General features: G+C 37.9%; 1 protein-coding gene across 5 annotated transcripts in view; it reads right to left on the bottom strand.

The window, feature by feature from the left end:
* The window catches only part of LOC133773605 (ankyrin repeat domain-containing protein 26-like), a 112,632-nt gene that overhangs the window by 52,600 nt on the left and 38,496 nt on the right, over positions 1–21,536 (bottom strand). For 3 of the 5 annotated variants that reach the window (XM_062211051.1, XM_062211050.1, XM_062211053.1), the window contains 4 exons: positions 12,564–12,766; positions 11,111–11,330; positions 6,538–7,044; positions 674–4,173 (listed from right to left, as the gene is read on the bottom strand). In XM_062211051.1, coding sequence (XP_062067035.1) covers positions 7,000–7,044; positions 11,111–11,330; positions 12,564–12,766 — 468 coding nt within the window. In that variant the 3' untranslated portion in view covers positions 674–4,173; positions 6,538–6,999. Of the gene's footprint in view, positions 1–673; positions 4,174–6,537; positions 7,045–11,110; positions 11,331–12,563; positions 12,767–18,489; positions 18,620–21,536 lie in introns of those variants that run through there. The other 2 variants (XM_062211055.1, XM_062211054.1) reach the window with 2 other exon arrangements.

Raw genomic sequence — 21,536 nt, 5'->3', positions numbered from 1 at the left:
TCATCAGCTACTTATGTCAGATGAGATAAATTTGTTTTTATTCTAAGCATTTTAACCAGAGCCTCTACATGCTGGAATGGCTGCCTTCTGTATACCTTCATCAGTACATGACAGGCAGAATGTCTAACTCGAAAATTTAAAAAACCTTGAGACACTTATTTCTAACACTTAAAGAGCTCACTTTGTGACAAAAAATGAGTCTTCCTATGTGAAAATACACAGCCTTCTCCCCCCTTCAATGTTTTCCTCTAAGGTATGATATTAATAATTTCTCACCCAAATGAAACAGTTTCTTCCTGGGGCTTCATTCAGACTGTGGGTGTTTCTTAATACAGAGATGATATACTCCCATTATGAGGTATAGGCAAAAAGTATAAACTTTCCTAAAGGTGTGTAACCAGGCATTCATATTGGATCGGTATGCTGCAGTATTATAAAATAATGTTAAATATATCACAGGTATATCATCAGCTATGTTCATGGTTTCCTTATTGTTGATTCCCCATCCAATATGCTCTTCGTGGGTAAGTGATCAGGGACTTGTGAATAGTTTCAACAGAGTGGGTGGTAATAAAATCTCAGTTAAGGAAAAGGGTGTCTCAATTAAGAAATCTGTCATGGGAAACAAGGCTGCCTGATGCAAATGGGAGTGAAGAAGTAGGGTGGCATTTACCAAAAGAGAAGACTTGAAACCATTATTGTAAAGAAAGTGGGTGCAAATCCAAGAGGTGGTCAGGTCTCCGTGCATTGTGCTGTGATCATTCCATATGATTATAAAAGTCACAAGTCTAAAAGGGAACATGAGCAAGATCCTACAGTTACTCATTGTACCAACCACTCACATGACACATGCCATTTTGCTACAAGTTTTGACAACATTAGAGAAAAGAATGGTCTTAGTGAGACCAACAAGAATTTTAACTTGCCACATATCAAAACATACACTGCTATGCTTTGCTGTTTACTCCTTAGCACTTATTTGTTAGAGCAGATTCTGGGATATTTTTTAAAGATTAATCTTTCACTAAAGGTGGTCTTAATGAAAATCGTACTTAAAAAGTACTATCAAAATTTAAAATTCATTGGATGGGAAATAATAGACTTGACATTGCAGAAAAGGGTAATTGATGAAATCTAAAAAAGAAAGAAAAAATAAGAATCCAGAATGTGTGAAAGAGAGCTGAATAAACCATGGAATGCATGAAACTTTAAGAAGAAATGGGGGAGGGAGGATGTGGCACTCTGGCATGGTTAAAGTGGGTTAAAGCAGGTTAAAGCCCTGGCCTGAAGTGCCAGCATCCCATATGGGCACCAGTTCTAGTCCCAGCTGCTCTTCTTCTGATCCAGGTCTCTGCTATGGCCTGGGATAGCAGTGGAAGATGGCCTGAGTCCTTGGGCCCCTACACCCACGTGGGAGACCTGGAGGAAGCTCCTGGCTCCTGGCTTCGGATCAGCATAGCTCCAGCTGTTGCAGCCATCTGGGGAGTGAACCAGCGGATGGAAGACCTCTTTCTCTCTCTGTCTCTACCTCTCTCTGTTACTCTTTCAAATAAATAAATAAATCTTAAAAAAAGAATAAGAAATGGGGAGGCTAGCTCTACAACATTTGGTTATGTTTAATCTGAAACACAGAACTATAGATTCAAGAAGCCAAGTGAATCCTAACCGAGATTAGATGGTGGGGGACAATAGCTATGGAACAAACTTTTATTATTGCTGTTTTACTAGTCAGATCATTGGTCAACCACACTTAATCATCAAGTGCTGTGTGCAGCTCTCTCCTCAAATCTAGCCTTAAACCTTGCACTACAAGCTGACATCACATTAACGATATCCATGGAAGAGTTGCAGAGATTTAAAAGGATGAAAAGCCAGAGAAAAGTGAACAACGTTCTTCTTCCACTGGGCTAAACAGAGAAAAGAACAGAAGAGAAGTGTTCCTAAAAGCATGACAGGACTCACACAAGACAGCATTTGCATTGCTGGGGTTATTTATTTTTTATTTTTATTGTTATTTTATTTCCTTTTTTATATAAAGAAAGATTTCATGTATTTCATATATTCAGTTTTAAGCTCAAAATGATACAGGTTACACTTGCTCCCTCATCTTTCCCTTTTTTCTTTTAATTTTTGCACTAAAATGCTTTCAATTTACTTTATCCAACAAGTAGAAAGTAGACAGGCCATTATTTTGCAGAAGGATAGAAAAGGGTTATAAACAATAATCAAATCTCAAGCTATAAATTTCACTTATATTCATTACATTTTTGGTACTCTATATATATGCAAATCAGAGAAAAATACATTTGTCTTTTGGGGCCTGGTTTATTTCTCCAAGCATAATGGTCTCCCATTGCATTCATTTTGTTACAAAAGGCAAGATTTCATTCTTTTTATGCCTTGAACCTAGATGACATTTTTTTAACTGCCTTGACAAATAGAATCTCAGGAAGTGATGCTGCATATTTCAAAGCTGAGTTATGAAAGACAACATAGTTTTTGCTTGGTGCTTGCTCTCATATTCATTCATTCATTCTCTCTCTCTCTCTCTCTCTCTCTCTCTCTCTCTCTCTCTTTCTCTCACACTGTTTCTGTTTCTATAAGCCCATATGGAGAGACTCCAGGGAAAAGAAGTCTCTATGAAGAGGAACTGAGACCACCAAAGAACTGCCAATGTGAACTGCCAGACACATGCATAATTTTAACTTGCATATCTTCCAGCCAAGAACTCCACTACTGGGGAGCACAGATGAGCAATTGATGCTGTGACTTGTCTGAGCTCCTGAACCACAGATTCCATGAACAGAAAAAATTGTTGTTTCACATTATATTGGGGGATAATTTGCTATGCAGAGTAACTGGAATGACAAAACAGTACATGGAACTTGAGTGGTGGCAGTGGAGAAAGTGAGTCCATTTGAGCTGTTAAATGGAAACAGAATTAGTAAGACATCATCGCGGCCAGTGCTGTGGTGCAGCAGGTTAATGCCCTGGCCTGAAGCACCAGCATCCCAAATGGGCAATGGTTTGAGACCTGGCTACTTCACTTCCAATCCAGCTCTATGCTATGGCCTGAGAAAGCAGTAGAAGATGGCCCAAATCCTTGGGCTCCTGCACCCACTTGGGAGACCCAGAGGAAGCTCCTTGCTCCTGCTTTTGGATCAGTGCAGCCATTGCAGTCAATTGGGGAGTGAACAAGCAGATGGAAGACTTTCTCTGTCTCTCTGTCTCTCTCTCTGCCTCTCCTCTCTCTGTGTAACTCTTTCAAATAAATAAATAAATAAATCTTAAAAAATAATATAACTCTGACAGTACAACCATAGTTATGTTTGCTATGGCAATACTGTTTTGTCTCTTTTTGCAGCTCTAACTTCCAAGTCCTGGCACTGTATATTGTCAGTTTCCAACAATAAAATCCTTATTATGTAATTTATATCTGATCACTGGTTTAATAGAATCAGGTAATATGTGTACTGTTGGCACATCTCTGCTCCAACTTCTATCCATATCATCAGTCCCACAATCATTGGGCAACAATATCATCATGAAAGCATGAGAGCCTATCCTGTAACTCACCTGACACTGGGGCTTTCAGACTACAGGCTTCAAAAAAGTAAAAAATTATGGTGCATACCTAGTCACGTGCTTGTTGGAAATTTTCATCACACAAACCATTGTTTGAAGCAGATTGGGTGGCCCAACCAGTGGGCACTCAGACATTTTGGACTGTGATGGCTGGGTGCAAGTGAGTTGAACAAGGGTCACATCAGGGGAGGTGTCAACCCATATATGGATAACTACTCTTCAAGTGCATAATATTGGAGTGATTTATAGTAATACCTATCCTTATTTCTCTGACTTGAGTCTATTCATTCCTATTTTCAATTTACTCTGGGTTATTCCTCCATTTTCACCTAGATCCATTTCTCTCTGCCCTTTTACCTGACAGAGTCCTGAAACTGTGGACAGAAGGATGAACTAGGGACCCACTGTCAAGAAAATGATTACTTATCTTTGGTGTATCTTTTTAAAAGGCCTGTCATCCTCTACAGACTTGCACGGATACTGAGTGGACAATCCCTCTGCAGGGAGTTGCTGCCCTCAGTCTCCAAGCCCGTGTCGAGTCCAGGGGTTTATCTGGGTCTTCTGGATCCATGAGTTGTAGACCAACAACTGCAGCAGAGGTAGACAGAATATCCATGAAAGGACTAAAGGGAGGCAGTGTTAGTGGGGAGAGTCTTCACAAGAACTAAGTCACCCAATTCCCACAGCAGCTCTGATTTCCATAGGGGATGACTTCTCAGACTCTCTTGTTCCATCCTCTGGATTGAATGAAGGGGAAGTAATGTGTCTAATTTGCTTGAGAACTGCTTGCTCTCAGAGAAGGACATCAGTGACAAGAGGTCAGCTACATAATCTCGCCAAAGGACTTGGACAAGCCCAGCCCTGAAGAGACACTGCGGTATTGAAGAGGGCCAAGGAGAGGACTGCAATTCAGAGGAGCTCTCAGCCTCTTGCATCAGTCTCTTGATATGTTTAATACACACTTGATCCTCTCCCATGTTCCTGACCACAGGAACAGTGCAGATATTGGATGCTTAAAGAGGAGGACACCCTCTGAATTTCTGTCAGCTTAAAAGCAGGTCCATTGTCGCTCTGTATCTAAGGTATCTAAAAGTAAATATACTATATTTCATGGTTATGAAAACTACTGTAGCCATTTGTCCTCCACAGGGAATTCTTCCAAACCTGAACTTGCTACACTAGTTATGCTATGGTACCCACAAAACTTCTTGTGGTTGGTTGTTATGAGTACATTCCCTTGCTGCTGTTTTTGATCTTAATGATACAGGAATCCCATCCACCGTGTCCTTAAGCCAGATTTTATGGTCCTGAAACTGGCGGGAGACCTCAGAGAAAAGGGTTTCAATCAGAGTACTTGAATCTAATGTCTGGCAGAGGTACTACCCTTAGCCTCCTGGACAGAGGAATTATGAATCATAGAAGGGTCAAGGAATCTGATAGAATGACAAAAATCACCTCCAACCTGCACCTCTAAAATGTAGGCCATTGAAAGAGCATTTAAAATGAATCCCAACAAAGGAAAACCAAGATAGGTGAACATGTGCTCAGGTATTGTATGCCATGCCAAATGATTTTGTCCCAGAAGTAACATGGGGGAGTTTTGCTGAATCATACAATATAATAGGACACACCACTAAGGTCTTTAAAGTCAGGAGTTAAACAGTTTGAAGGTGAGCCAAATGGTTCAGAAGACTGAGTGGTGGGTTCAGGTACTTGTATTTTGGCAATTCAGCAACTGGGTTGATGATGCCCTTTACATTAACAGTGAAGCCCTCCACATACCCTACCTACTTCACATTTCCCACACTAACACATCTCTCTTATACCAAAAACTATGATCTGAACCTCATAGCATGAAAGCTTGAAAAAATCCTTTTGAGGGACCTTCTACACCAGTAGACTTCAGTCTTCAAATGAGGCACATTTATGTAGCTAATGGAAAGACTGCCAAGATGTTCTGAGTGTAGGGTGCTAAGAAATGTGACAAGAAATGTAATCCATGCATTTCAATGGGAACTTTTTGTCATAAAATGCACTATAGTGAGTAGCAAAAGTAGAAAATAATCTGAGGATTAAGAGAATGTATCAGGGCTACCTTTCTGATTTTAAGTTTGTGTTGTAGGTATGTAGAATGCTGTCATTTGTAGGAAAGTCACCCTAAAGTAATCTATGGTGATGGCCTAATGTCATCACTAGTTTATTCTCAAATGGCACAGGGGGAGACATTCTTTGTACTAGAACTTGGGACTTTAAGACTGTTCCCAAAATATTAGTCAAAAGTAAAAAACAAACAAAAAAACAGATAGGATGAAAAGCATAGGTAAGCATTATTTGCCTATAAGGAAAGATTTATTTACATCAGAAATTAAGGTTATATAAATTTGACACAATTATAACAATTGTAATATATCCAAACATAGACAACAGCCACAGTACGAGTATATGAAAATGATGTCTGTCAAAATATTTAGTCAGCAACACTGGATTTCCTTTGAAAAACCTAATCTTGCTGGCGCCGCGGCTCAAAAGGCTAATAATCCTCCACCTTGCGGCACCGGCACACCGGGTTCTAGTCCCGGTTGCCCCTCTTCCAGGCCAGCTCTCTGCTGTGGCCAGGGAGTGCAGTGGAGGATGGCCCAAGTGCTTGGGCCCTGCACCCCATGGGAGACCAGGAGAAGCACCTGGCTCCTGCCTTCGGATCAGCGTGGTGCGCCGGCTGCAGCGCACCAGCCATGGCGGCCACTGGAGGGTGAACCAACGGCAAAGGAAGACCTTTTTCTCTGTCTCTCTCTCTCACTGTCCACTCTGCCTGTCAAAAAAAAAAAAAAAAAACAACCTAATCTAAAGTTACATACAGATTCCAAGATAAAATTTAAAATTCCACCTAGTGCCCAAAATTGGACACAGTAGATAGGATTCTGTTTGGGATGCCCACAGCCCATAGTAGAGTACCTGAGGTGAATGCCAGCTGCACTTCTGATTCCAGCTTCCTGTTAATGTGAACTGTGGAAGACATCAGGTGATAATAGCTCAAGTAGTAGGGCCTCTGCCATCCATGTGAGAGACCTAGGCTGAGGTTCTGGCTACTGCTTTTGGCTTGGCTGAACCACAGCCATTGTAAGGCATGTGAGGAGTGTTAACAGTGAAAGGGGAACTGTCTCCCTGTGTCCTTCTCGTCCCATCTCTCTGCTTTCCAAGTAAAAGTAACAATATAAAAGACTATCTCTTCATCATATTTATATAATACAAAAATATGTTCTATAAAAAACTCAAATCATATATTGAAAAGGAAATCATGAAAATATGTAGAGTTCAGTCAAGAATATTTTTTTGTCTTTCAGAGTGTATCATTTTGTTTAAAATATTTGAATATTATTGTAATTCTCTAGACTATGAGTTGGATTTGATTTCTCATTAGTTTCCAGAGGGAGAGCCTGCAAGATCCGTGTCCAGTAATACCTAGAAAGAAAAGAAATAATTATGTCCCTTATCTCAAAGACTTCATAGTTAACTAAGTCTAAGTCATTATAAAAACTGAGAACTTTATCACCATTAAAAAGAGGGAAAATATGTACGCATGACCATAGTAGAAAATTACTGTTATATATAATTTTCCCATAGATGTACATAGAGTTAATTGTCACTGTGAGTTAAGAATCAGAACTCCTGGTATAATCATGCTTTATCCACTTGTTTGCATCCACGTGCTAACTAATGGAATCACAACATGGGAGTTATACAGTCTATATCTCAAGAAACATAAACTGAAACAAAACAAACAAATAGGTTATTTCCAAACAGAGTCATACAAAGGAGGACACAAAAGTGTGCAGCTGGAACACATGGAAAAGGCAGGTGTCTCAATTTTGTGTCAACATTTTAGGATTTGTGGCCGGCGCCACGGCTCAATAGGCTAATCCTCTGCCTGTGGCGCTGACACACCAGGTTCTAGTCCCAGTTGGGGCGCCGGATTCTGTCCCGGTTGCTCCTCTTCCTGTCCAGCTCTCTGCTGTGGCCCGGGAGTGCAGTGGAGGATGGCCCAGGTCCTTGGGCCCTGCACCCACATGGGAGACCAGGAGAAGCACCTGGCTCCTGGCTTCAGATCAGCATGATGCACCGGCCACAGCGGCCATTGGAGGGTGAACCAACAGTAAAAGGAAGACCTTTCTCTCTGTCTCTACCTCTCTCACTGTCCACTCTGCCTGTCAAAAAAAATAAATAAATGAATAAAAAATTACAGGATTTGTGGCAGGGGTATCACAGAAGTTGATTACTGCAGAACAAAGAAGAAGTATTTCAGAGTAAAGGAAAAGCAGAATATTGCTGAAGGTGAGGAAGAAGACTGGTGTAATTAATTACAGTGTATTTTGGCTTGGCAAGATCCAAAGTGATTGGGATGTTTTTACAGCCTTCTAAGGAATTTGAAACTATTAGTAAGCATAAAATGTAAACCAGTGACAAAGTAAATGACTAGAGATGTTAAATGTCACCTTATAAAGTAACACCTTATGAACTGTAACCGCTTGACTAAGTACTAATGGATGTTGAAGAGCTTTTGGCCTGATATCTCTACCGTAACCTGAAAAGCTGAGGGTGCTGCTGTGTTCTCTGGATGGTTATAGTATTCAGGCTGACAGTGCCACAGAGATGCAGAAGTGAAGAATGCATAAATCTTTCGAGATTTTACAAAAGCAATGGAGTGTGATGAGTGATTAGGGGATATTTTTTCATTATGGACTTTGTTTTCAAATATCTCATTAAATACATGTGAAAAATATATTTCATTTTATATCTGTTAGCTAAACAATGGAAAGCGCTGTTAATCCCTATATAGTTGATTTTAGGAAGCAACTCTTCTAAATTTAATTCACAAACTTTGGTAATATATCTATCTCTCTATTTAAATTGTTTTACATCTCCTCTAGTATGTGAAATTAATCAAAAATTATTTATCCTGTTATGGTAGACAGGATATTTTATCATGGGAAATGTGCATCACTTACAAAATGAGCTCCTTCAATAATGCTAAGGGTTAACCTAACTTGAGGATGACACAGATAGAACAGATAGTCACATAAATAAAATTCTTCCATGTTTTGCCTAATACAGCACAGGTGTGCACAATGCTTTTTTGATTCATCTATTTAAATGTTCAATTAGTATTAGGCTGTGGAATACACAATTATTTTAGAAGAGTGATGTTTTATTAGTACAAAAGTTAAGCAACTCAAGTCATACTTTTCACTAAATGAACTTTTGTCATTTTTAGCAAAATTCTGTCCTTTATAAAGGTAAGTTTTTTGCTTTGTATTTCCCCTCAAATTGAAATTTCTATTCACCCCTTTTAGAAAATTTAAAACTTAAAGTATTAAAGTGAGTTTTTGGTGTATCCCATATCCAAGAGTTTTGTTTGATTCCCCACTCCACTTTGAATTTAGCTTTATGCTAATGCACAGCAGACATAATGCAAGGACTCTGTTGCTCACATGGGACACCAAGTTCCGGGTTCTGGTTTCAGCCCAGACTTGGCTTTTGAGAGTATCTGGGGAGTAAACAAGCAGATGGAGTATCTCTGTCTCTCTCATTGTTTAAAATAAAACAAGTTATATTCTCTTTTAAAAAAGAAAAGTTTTTTATAAAAGATTTTCTATATTTATTTGAAAGTCAGAGTTACACAGAAAAACAAAGTCAGAGGAGAATTTCTATATGCTGTTTTACTCCCCAGATGGCCACAAACAGCCAGAGCTAGGCCAGGCAGAAGGCCAGGAGCCAGGAATCCCATCTGGCTTTCCCACATAGGTGCCAGGGGCCCAGCACTTAGACCATCTTCCTTTGCCTTTCAAAGCACAAAAACAGAGAGCTGGATAGGAGTCAGAGCAGCTGAGATTCAAACCAGGGCTCTGATATGAGGTGGTGTCATAACCCACTGCACTCTAACACTGGCCCCCAAAACAAAGGACATTATATGCACAGAATTTTAAGTACACGATACAGTCATGATGTGAAATTTCTGCTGGCAAAGATTGACATTCCATACTGTTTGTAATATGACTTCATGTTTCTTTATTTACATGTACAGAAATATTCAAATATTTCCTTGAAGAAAGGGTAAATAAAGGTAAAAGCCTATGTTCAAGCTTAGTTTTTGATTCATGATTTTCTAGAATTAGAAATAAGGAAACATAGCACTTTAATCATAACTTTGACTAATTTTAGTTACACACTTAATTATAAAATGTGTGGACATATCTTATACTGTACTGCTGGCGTCCCCATCTAGAGTATCAATACAATTTTTATATCAATGGTACTGTAGGGCTGGCATCCCAATATTGGAGTGCTTGTAAGATAAGCTGCCACATGGAATGCTGGCATCCCAATATAGGAGTGCTTGTTGGAGTCCCAGATGCTATGTTTCCAATCCAGCTTTCTGCAAATGAACCTGGCAAGGTAGATGATTCCTCAAGTGTTTGGGCTCCTGACACCAGAATGACTTGTATAGAGTTCCCAACACCTGGCTTTGCCCTGGCCAAGTCATGGCTGCCATAGGCATTTGGGGAGTAAACCAGAGGATGGAGAACTCTGTCTCTCCCTCTCTGTCACTCTGCTTTTCAAAAAAAATAAAATTACAAATGTATCCTCTTACTGAATGCCCCAAACAGGGACTAAACCAGTTCTATACGGAACGTAATAAATGCTTGGTGGTGATAAGGATCATGTGCTATCCAATATCATTATAAAATTTGGGTGTGAAGACAAATACCTTTTGCTGACAACCTCTTTAGTATTTTGAGAGCTATTTTTCCATAATATTAATAATATAATAATAATTTGGATGTATTTTATAAAAATGAAAAAATGAGATAATATCAATGCCAGGCAGGTCTTGTGAAAGCAAAACCTCAGTACCAGATGAAGGGAGAGGCTTTACTGAAAGCATCTCACAGTATCATTAATAAGCACTATGTGAAGTGCAAGTTACATTTTTATGAGCTGAATTAGGGAACTACCAATGTGTTATCTTTTTCCTTTATTCTGTAAAATACACTCTTCCTATATTTTTAGTGTTACAGGTTTAATTCATAAAAAAACATATCTTGATTCTCTTAAATTATAAATGTCCTCATGAGATGAAATGTTTGCATGCCAATCATTAGCACATGACTAGGAGTAGAAAACATGGGATGGTATAACAAAATTTTAAACTGTCTAGAAGCACAGTCAATCCAAATAAGCTAAAAAAGAAGCCAATGTATCTCAAATTATACCTTTAATTAACAGTCAAAAACATTCAATTTCTAAAACCTAATTAAAATGCAACTTTAAAAGAAATTCAAAATATGTCAGCTTGGTTATATTTACTGCAGTATGTTATTTGAAAGTTGAAAAATGTGTTTCCTATCTAGATTAATGGAAATAATTATATTTACTTATATATATATAAGTCAAATTCAGTATTCCAACACAATAAAATAATGATAATACTAAAATCTGACACCCAAAGGGACAAACTGATATATCTCACCAGATTCAAAGGGTGCTGCACACTGCAACTTGAAGTCTGTGGTACCGAGTCAGGAATCCTCAAGGTTTCATGTGGATTAACATCTCTATTGAGCAAAGAATCACAATGAAAATTTCCAGTACTAGGTGACTGTACGTGAGACCTCACAGGAAGAGTGCTGGACATATTGTGCTCTTTTTCCAGAAGTTTATTTCTGAGCATTGCTATTATTTCATTAGCCCTGTGAAATTTGCAAAAGACAAATGTTTAGTAGTTCCCTTTTTCCAGGATGCTTCCAGAATAGCTAGCGCTGTTTAAAAAGTGGCCATAAGCATACATGATCTTTCCCATTAAGAAGCGTTTCAACACTGAACACACATGTCAGAACATACTGTATGCAATTGGTTTAAATTGTTCTAAAGTCATACATATACTTAGCGGGGGATTTTTCATTACCAAATGTTTCAAGCAAAGGAAGAGGTAGAGAAATGGTTACTATATACAGCTGATCATGTAACGTTTGCTGCCTTCTGGAATGGCTCTATTTAGAATGGCTCTACTTATAAGATGCTTGAGGATGACATTAGAAATAATTGTGTTCAAAGAGTGTCACTGTGAGAGGATGGATTTGTTGATTTTACTGACTATAAAAAACATTTCATTGTGGATAAATGTATCAACTATCATGTTGTACCCCCTTGAATACACACAGTAAAGAGTTTTTAAAAGCTGCAAATATTTATATTTAGCAATCCAGTTTAGATTTCAAACACCATCCCCCAAGACACTCTCAAGCACTTACTGTCACCACCTCTGCATTTCACACAATTCACCTGTCTCCTGAGAGAAATGATGCTGTCAGCACTGGAGGGTTAATTCAGAGCAACAGACTCTGAGAGAATGAGATAGCGGAGTTGTGATCAGGAAGTACTAAAACAACTCCAGAGGGGAGCTCAGAACGTTGTTATAAAGGCATCAGAGGTGGAACTTGCCCTTTCTGTCACTCAGGCCACCCTCTGGATGACAAACATCTTATTGTCTCATTTCTAAAGTCTCTCTGAATTATACTTCCCTTTCTCTCTCTGTTAATCCTCCCCTAATTCACAAGTAGAACGGAACAACTACAAAGGCTAGCTGCTCATAAGGACCCTCTCTAGTGATAACAACAGTGATCAAAATAAAGGCAAGTGAATTGAGTGAGTGCCAGTTTGTTCCAAGGGAAGTAAAAGTACAGAGCCTTATGGGACTAAGTTGTAACCTTTCCCAAAATTAGTTGTAGTGAGTGGTTAATATATACACAAATTGTTCTCTACTGGAACATCAGTGCCAAGTTCATTTACTAACGTTATTTCTCACAATTATACCCTTTGGTTTCACTTCTTACAAAGCTCATGATCCCGTCTCACTAAAAATTGCACCTGAGAGGCACATTAATGAGTTCAATGTATTTTCTATGATTTTATATTTGACTTACTCATTTAGTTTTCTTGACCATTCTGTAATTTGTACTTTGTCTAAACAGAGGTGTTTGTATCTCTCCCCTTCACTTATATTCAAATCTCCTTGAGAATCTTTCATTTTAGAGAGACCATTATTTCTGTATTCCACCTGAGGCGTAAGTGAAGAAGCATTACTCTCTCTTAACCACACTGAACTTTCTTGATATGATTCAGGTGCCTAAAGCATATGAGAAAATACATTGTTAAAATCATTACAATCTACGTAATCTTTATATATATTTGTTTCTGTTAGTTTTGCTGAATTATAATGAAAACAGAATCACTCTTACGCTAATACTTATGTAATATGAGAAAATCCAAGATAGCTGAATAGGGGAAAGATATGCTGATGTTGACTAGGGGAAGATAATGGAAGAAAAGCAGAGGAATTGTATTCCCAGGGGAGAGTTGGAGAGAAGTTTGCAGTGGAAATCTACAGAAAGGAGAGAGACACCATGGAGCAGTGTGGATAGCAGAAACACACAGTAGGGAGTGGGAACAGCAGCCACAACTTTCACAGCCAGAGGCTGGAGGAGATGCCATTTTGAGGAGCACACTGCAGCAGTCCATGTCACTGGTGATATCACCTGAAGAAGTCTGTGGACCACAATGACTTTGAGTTGGACCTGCAGTGCTAGAGCAGGTAGGGTACCGACCTAACTCCCTCAAGAAGCCATTTCCTTCTCCCCATTCCCTCAAAAGGGCACCTGATGACCATCAGGGAGAAAGTGCCATCTCAACTCAAGTATAGGCTGAGGTGGCTCACATGTACGTGCAACTAGGGGATTTTACCTGAGGGACAAATTAGTGTTCTCCACTCACATGAGTCTGAACTGGAGGGTTGGCAGGAGGCTGGTCATTGGCTCAGGACTCTGAGGTGCTCCCACCTCCACTCTATCACAGGCTCAGGGCTCAAACTGCCAATGTGGAGCACACACAGGCAGTGGGCTCTGGGAATGTCTGTTCTCACCATGAAGGGGGCAGGCTTGCAGGGTGGAGAGTAGACCCCTTGCTCCCTGTGCATATGGGAGCCCTGCAAACTATGATTGTGGGAATTCTGTCACTGCACAATTCTGTGACTGTACAGCTAGGTCTCCATGCAATCACTGTATCTTGCTTCAGAAACCCAGAGTCTCCTGGGTGCCGGGGTGGGTCACTGCAGAGGGTACCATGTTTACACTGAGGACTGCACAGATTCTTTGTGTGATACATGTGCCTGCATGGATTGGGGTGGCAGCCACTGTGAGTTAATCCTGGACACTGATTACCTTGGAAAAGAGTAGACAACGCTTTGTGATTACACCAGCAGACATGATCATACCCTTCTCCTTGACAACAAGAGAGGAGATCTCCACACAAAATTGAGTGTCATCCTGGCTCCTGGTCCCACCCTTGACCACTGACCAAAGTTCTCTGGGCCCACCCAGCACACACCTCTAAATATCCACTGAAAGAGCAGACACCCCACTAAGCAACAGAGGCACAGTTCAATCATAAAAGCCATCAGAGGAGAAAAATTAACAATATCTCCACAGATGCCTACAAATAAATGCAGAAACAAGAAATAAGAACAAGAAGGAAAATATGACTGCCCCAGAGGGACACAAGAACACTTCAATATTAGAGAGTGAAGAAAAACAGCATTATGAAATGTCTGAGAATGAAGTCAAAAAGAATGATAGTAAGATTATTCAGAAACACACAGAAACAAACTCATGAGTTAAATAAATTCATTCATCATATGAATGAAGAAATTTGCCAAGAGCTAGAAAACCTGAAGAGAAATCAAACTGAATTACTGGAAATAAAGAATTCCATATGTCAAATAGAAAATACATTGGAAGGCCTTAGCAGCAGACTTGATGAGGTAGAAGAAAGAATATCTGAGCTTCAAGACAAATCCATGGAAATATTTCAGTCAGACAAAGGAAAAAAATAGAAAAGCTGAAAATTGTGTTCAAGATGCATGGGATATTATGAAACAACCAAGCCTATGCATCTTGGGAGCTCTGGAAGGTGTAGACAGAGAACTGCAGGAAACTTCCCTAATTTGGAGAAAGATAGGGACATCCAAATTTAGGAAGCACATAGAACTCCTTAACCATGACATGTTATAGTAAAAATTTTCAGCAGTAAAACAAAGAAAAGGGTCTACAGTGTGCATGAGAGAAAGACAAGATCATCTTCAGGGGATCCCCAATTAGGCTAACAGCAGATTCCACATCAGAAACCCTACAGGCTAGTAAAGAATGGAGACACATAGTCCAACTCCTAAGAGGAAAAAAAACTGTCAACCAAGGATACTATGCTTAGCAAAGCTCTCATTCACAAGTGAAGGTGGATAAAGACCTTAGAAAATAAACGGAAACAGAAAGAATTTGTCACCCCTACAGCACCCTTGCAAATGATTCTTAAGGCTGCACTACACATAGGAATAGGTAAGTATAGTCTTTATTATGAAAGAATGTGAAGGCAGGAAAATCTCCTAGTCAAAGAACAAAGGAAATGAAAAGCAAACCATAGGGATATTTATGGGAAAATGGCAGGATCTAAATTCTCCACCTAAGAAATACAGACTAGCAGCATGGAATAAAAACAAGACCCATCTGTTTGCTGCCTACAAGAAACACATTCACCAACAAAGATACGCACAGACTAAAAATCAAAGGCTGTAACAGATATTCCATGCTAATGGGAAGGAAAGCTTAGAAGATGTAGCTATGCTAATATCAGACAAAACAGACTTTAACACAAAAACTGTTAAAAGTGACAAAAAAGGTATTATGTAATTATTAAGGAATCAATCCACCAGGAAGATTTGACTATAGTCAATGCATATGCACTCAATTCTAGTGCACCTTGTTATTCAAAACAAAAGTTAGTGGATATAAAGGGAGACATAGATTCCAATACAATAATCTGATCTGTCCATTTTCACTCAATGGACAGATCAGACAGAAAATCAACAAAGAAACAACAAAGTTAATCTACACTATAGACCTAACTGATATCTAGAGTCTTTTATCTCACAATTTCAGAATACACACTCTTTCCATCAGTGCATGACACTTTCACTTGGATGAACCATATGGTAGGCCACAAAGCAAGTATCAGTAATTAAAAAAATAAAATCATACCAAGCAATTTAAGAAACTCAAGAAAATATGCAAACACATGGAAGCTGAATGGCAAATTCCAGAATGAACAGAGGTTGTGGAAGAAATCAAAACAGAAATCAACTGTTGAAATCTTTATACTAAATTGATCTTCTGTATATAAAGAGAATTGAAAATGAATCTTGATGCAAATGGAAGGGGAGAGGGAGCGGGAGAAGGGAGGGTTGCGGGTGGGAGGGAAGTTATGGGGGGGGGAGCCATTGTAATCCATAAGCTGTACACTGGAAATTTATATTCATTAAATAAAAGTTAAAACAAACAAACAAAAAAAATTTCTAGAAATGAAAGAAGACAATGCCATACATCAAAACCTATGAGATACAGAAAAGAGTGTGAAGAGCAATGTTTATAGCAATTATTGCCTGTATTCAATGAATTGGAAAAGTATCAAATAAGTGATCTGTCAATGCATTTCCAAGACCTAGAGAAACAAGAAAAAACCAAATCCAAAATTAGTAGGAGGAAAGAAATAACTAAAATTAGAGAATCAAGATTATTGAAATAAAAAAAATGATTTAAAAGATCAGTGACATGAAGAGCTGTTTTTTGGGAAAAATAAAAAATTGATACATCACTTCCCCAACTAACAAAAATAGGAAGAGCTAAGTCAATAAAATCAGAGAAGAAAAAAAGAGATGTGGGGTCAGTGCCATGGTGCAGTAGGCTAATCCCCTGCCCGCAGCACCAACATCCCATATAGGTGCCGATTCTAATCCTGGCTGCTCCTCTTCCAATCCAGCTCTCTGCTAAGGCCTGGGAAAGCAGTAGGAGGTGGCCCATGTCCTTGGGCTCCTGCACCCATGTGGGAGACCGGGAAGAAGCACCTGGCTCCTGGCTTCAGATTGGTGCAGCTCCAGCCATTACAGCCAATTGGGAAGTGAACCAATGGATGGAAGACCTTTCTTTCTGCCTCTCCCTCTCATTGTCTGTAACTCTACCTCTCAAATAAATAAATAAAATCTTTAAAAAAAGAAAAAAAAAGTTGTAACAGCAGACACCACAGAAATAAAAAGAATCATCAGGAATTAGTACAAAACCCTCTATAACAACAAATTAGAAATTCTGGAACAAATGGATAAATTTCTGGACACATGCAATCAACCAAAATAGAGTCATGAAGACACATAAAACCTAAATAAACCAAAATCACTGAATCAGTAATGAAACCATTCCAACAAAGAAAAGTCCAGAAACAGGAGACGTCACTGCTGCATTCTACCAGGGTTTGAATGAAAAAATAATCCAGATTCATCTCAAACTATTGAAAACAATTGAATGCTAAGGGATCCTCCCAAACTCCTTCTATGAGGCCAGCATCACCTAACTTCCAAAACCAGAAAAAGATAAATCAAACAGAGAATTATAGAATAATATCCCTGAATGATATAGATGGAAAAATCCTCAACAAAACACTAGCTAATTGAATTCAACAACATATGAGAAAGATCACTCTCAGACCAAGTGAGATTTATCCCAGGGATGCAGGGATGGTTCACTACACACAAATCAGTAAATGTGATACATCATATTAATAAATGGGAGAATAAAAATGGTATGATTACCTGAACAGATGCAGAGAAAGCATTTGATAACATTCAGCATTGTTTAATCATTCCTCAACATGAGCATGGCAATTTATGACAAATCCATTACCAGCAGCATATTGAAAGGAGAAAAGGTGGAAGCATTTCCACTAAGTTCTAGAACCAAAGATGACCACCTTCACCATTGCTTCTTCCACATAGTTCTGGAAGTTTTCACCAGAGCCATTAGGCATTAATTAAAGGGATACAAGTTGGGAAGGAGGAAGTCAAATTAGCCCTATTCAGAGATGACATCATACCATATGGGCGGGGGGGGGGCAAAAGACTCTACTCATAAGAGAGGTTGGTAAAGTGGCAGGTTATACTATCAACACAGAAAAATCAATAGCTTTTGTATGCACAAACAATGTCATGGCTAAGAAAGATCTTGTAAGATCAGTCTCATTCACAGTAGCTACCAAATAATTTAAATACCTTGGATAAATTTAACCAAGGGTGTTAAAGATCTCTACAATGAAAATGACAAAACATTCAAGAACTAGAAGACACAAAAAATGGAAAAATTCTTACATGTCCATGATTGCAAGAATTAACGTCATCAAAATATCCAAACTACCAAAAGCAATTTACAGTTTCAATGCAATCCCAATCAAAATAACAATGATATTCTTCTCAAATGTGGAAAAAAATGATGCCAAAAGACATACTGAAGCACAAGAGACCTTGAATAGGTAAAGCAGTCTTATACAACAAAAACAAACCTGTAGGCATCACAATACAAGACTTCAATACATACTGCAGTGCAGCTATCATCAAAACAGCCTGATACCGACACAAAATTAGACTTACAGACCAATGGAGCAGGACAGAAAACACAGAAATTAATACACACATCTGCAGTCAACTGCTTTTTGAGAAATGAGCTAATATCAATCCTTTGAGAAAGGACCATCTCTAAAACATGGAAAAATGGATCTATGTATGCAGAAGTATGAAAGAAGACCTCTACTTTACACCTTATACAAAAATCAACTCAAAATGATCGAAGATTTAAATTTATAACCTGATACCTTCGGACTAATACAGGAAAATATTAGAGAAACTGTGTAAGATACTGGCATAGGCAAAGACATCATGGAAAAGACTCTAGAAGTACAGACCCCAAAGTGACTATGAGTTACCTTTTGTTTCGGTATATTTCTCTGAAAATCCATATTAAAGTGACTGGTGTTCAAATCTCTAAAGGAAGTAAACCCTCTTTTTTCATAGGCAATTAGCTTCATCCTTGTTGTTTCTAACATTTCTTTCATGCTAAAAATGTACAGAAAAAGTAAGTCAAAATTTATGTCTAAATAGATATTATAGTTGATCTTATAAGAGAAAATCTAAACTTTATGATCCTCCTATTTGTTTAAGATTCTTTGAGAGCATTCTAACATAATGGCCTTAGAGAAATAGTATGTGGCAGACTTTTGGTGACACATAAGATAGGCAGAATATTGTAACAATACGAAGAGTTATTCCATATGATTGATACCCAGTTTAGTATACTAATTGCAAACTTTAACTTATGATCAAATATTAGCTTTAACCCAGAGATCAGCACCAAAAGTGAATGAGAAAACCACATGTATATATGAATGCTCTTAAAACACACAAAATGCACCTTGGTATTAATTGACTCAGATTCTACAAGAAAAGGCAGTACAAACAAAAGCATCATGGACACCAGCCAAAATAGAAAAAGGGACAGGAAAGAACCATTTTTTATGGAAAAATTCAGTTTTAATTTTGAAATAACATATTTCAATTTATATTATAGTCAGAGGTTTAATGCTGCAATAACTAGAGTTGAAAAAATAATAATTTTGAAAAAAGCCCATGGTTCAGCAGGAACATAAGTCAGGGCTACAAATAAGAACTAAATGAAAAAATGTCACTGTCACTCATACAGTGAATTTTAAAATAACCGCAGATCATTAAATCTACAGCATTATATTGTTCTTAACTGTTTGTCTGTAAAGATACAAAGCAAAGGCTCACAAAATTATCTGTAACACTGATACCTATTACCATGCAGTTATCATTAAAACAGGCAGGTACTGGCACAAAAAATAGACATGTAGACCAATGGAATATAACAGAAACCCTAGAAATCAATCTATACATAGACAGTCAGATAATCTTTAAGAAATGAGCTGATATCGATCCCTGGAAAAAAGACAATCTCTTCAATTATGGTGCTGGGGAAATTGGATCTATGCATTCTGAAGTATAACAGAAGAACCCTACTTTTGCCTTACACAGAAATCAACTCAAAATGATCAAAGATCTGAATGTACAACCTGATACCATCAAATTATTAGAGGAAAACATCAGGCATTCCTTATTTTATTTTTTTTAATTAGCTCCTACATATATAACAGAGAACACGCAGTATCTGTTTTTCTGTTTCCAGCTTATTTCACTCAAAATAATTGAAAGGATAAAGACACCCTCCAGTTGCATCCATTTTGGTGCAAATGACAGAATTTTATTATTTTTATAGCTGAAGAATATTCCATTGTGCATATGTAAATACATAAATAAGTATTCCATTAAGAAAACAAACACTTTTGACGTCCAAGATAGGGTGAGGGGAATGGAACAGAGCTCTAGGAGAAAGGAAATTTAAAGAGAGAGTGTGTGGAAAGACATGAGGAAAGACTGCATTAAGAGTTCTAGAGAATGTTGTTAGCACAAGCTTACTCAAGTACTGAGAAAGTAAAGAGAAAAGCACTACTGCTGAAGGATTCAAATACATAAAGGAACATTCCATTTTTCTAATCTGTTGGTATAAGCACAACTACTCATTTACTTCTTTAATTCATACATATTTTTGTTTACAATACATGGATACTTTGTGTACACGTGTGATATAAAAGGGAAATGAGTAAATTTCCATGATGGATTTTACAGCTAAAAAAGAAAATGTAAGCTAATCAAGAAAATTTTGAATTTGTTAAGGAATGATACTAATAGGTATTTAAAATATTTGAAGAATGTATGAATGCTGATGGGAAGGACAGAACCAAAAGAAGGAGAGATTCCAAAAAGAGCAAATATATCTTCAGAAATGCATACTCAAGGTACATGCAGAAGAGTACAATTGACATCATGTGCCAAGGGCATTATAAAGACTGCTTATGAAATAATAAAGAGAAAAATATAGTATTTTGGGAGTCAAAAAAGTTTTAGATGGTGCTAAAAATTCCCCACATAATGAACCATCAAGAAATGCAAACCAAAACCACAGTGAGATGTCATCTCACCCCTGTCATAGAATAGCAAAAAATGGAAAAGACTGAGAGTAACAAATGCTGGCAAGGATGTGGACCAAGGGGAATACTTTTATACACTGTTGGTGAGAATGCAAATCCCAGCAACCCACTGTGGAAAACAGTATGGAGATTTCTTACAAAACTAGAAATAGGTTTGAAATATGATCTAGCAATCCCCTCTGGGGCATATGCCCCAAAGACAGGAACATATCAGAGAAATACTTGCATTGCCATGTTCCTAGCAGCACTATCCACAGTAGCCAAAATATGAAATCAACCAAGGTGTCCACCATCAGATAAATGGATGAAGAAAATGTGGTATACACACACAATGGGATATTATTCAGCTATCAAAAATACTACCACTTTCATCAAAATGAATGCATCTGAAAGACATCATGTTTTGTGAAATAAGTCAGAGACAGAAAGAAAAATACCACATGTTTAAATTTGAAAAATTTAGAAAATTTAAGAAGAAAAAAGAAAAAGAAATAAACCAAATGCCTAGATGTGTCAGTACTGCTACATATAATAGACTTTCGCAAAACTTTGTTTTATGCCTTTGTCAAACCAATCGTTAAGAATATTATACTACTACGATTTTAGTGATTTAGGATTACTTTAAACTTTACTGTATATGGGTGAAATTGTCACTTTTCCATTCAATTATTGCTTATAGCCATTGTCTATATTCCCACTGAATGGAGAGGTCTTTTTACTTTGTATTTGTTAACTTCTTATTAGGTGAAACATTAAAAGGCTTTGTACTGTAATGTAAATTTAAAAGATGTTATCTCAAAAACTAAAAGAAAGATAAGGTGGGAAAGAGGGAGGGGTGGGAGAAAGGAAAGGAACATCAATATATGCTTTTTGGTGTTGTTTAAATGGCTTTTATCTTGTATTTTTTT

The sequence above is a fragment of the Lepus europaeus genome, chromosome 14, assembly GCF_033115175.1.
Source record: "Lepus europaeus isolate LE1 chromosome 14, mLepTim1.pri, whole genome shotgun sequence".
Lineage (NCBI taxonomy): Eukaryota > Metazoa > Chordata > Mammalia > Lagomorpha > Leporidae > Lepus > Lepus europaeus.
The sequence above is the reverse complement of the archived record's forward strand: the minus strand, read 5'-3'. Positions and strand labels throughout refer to the sequence as shown.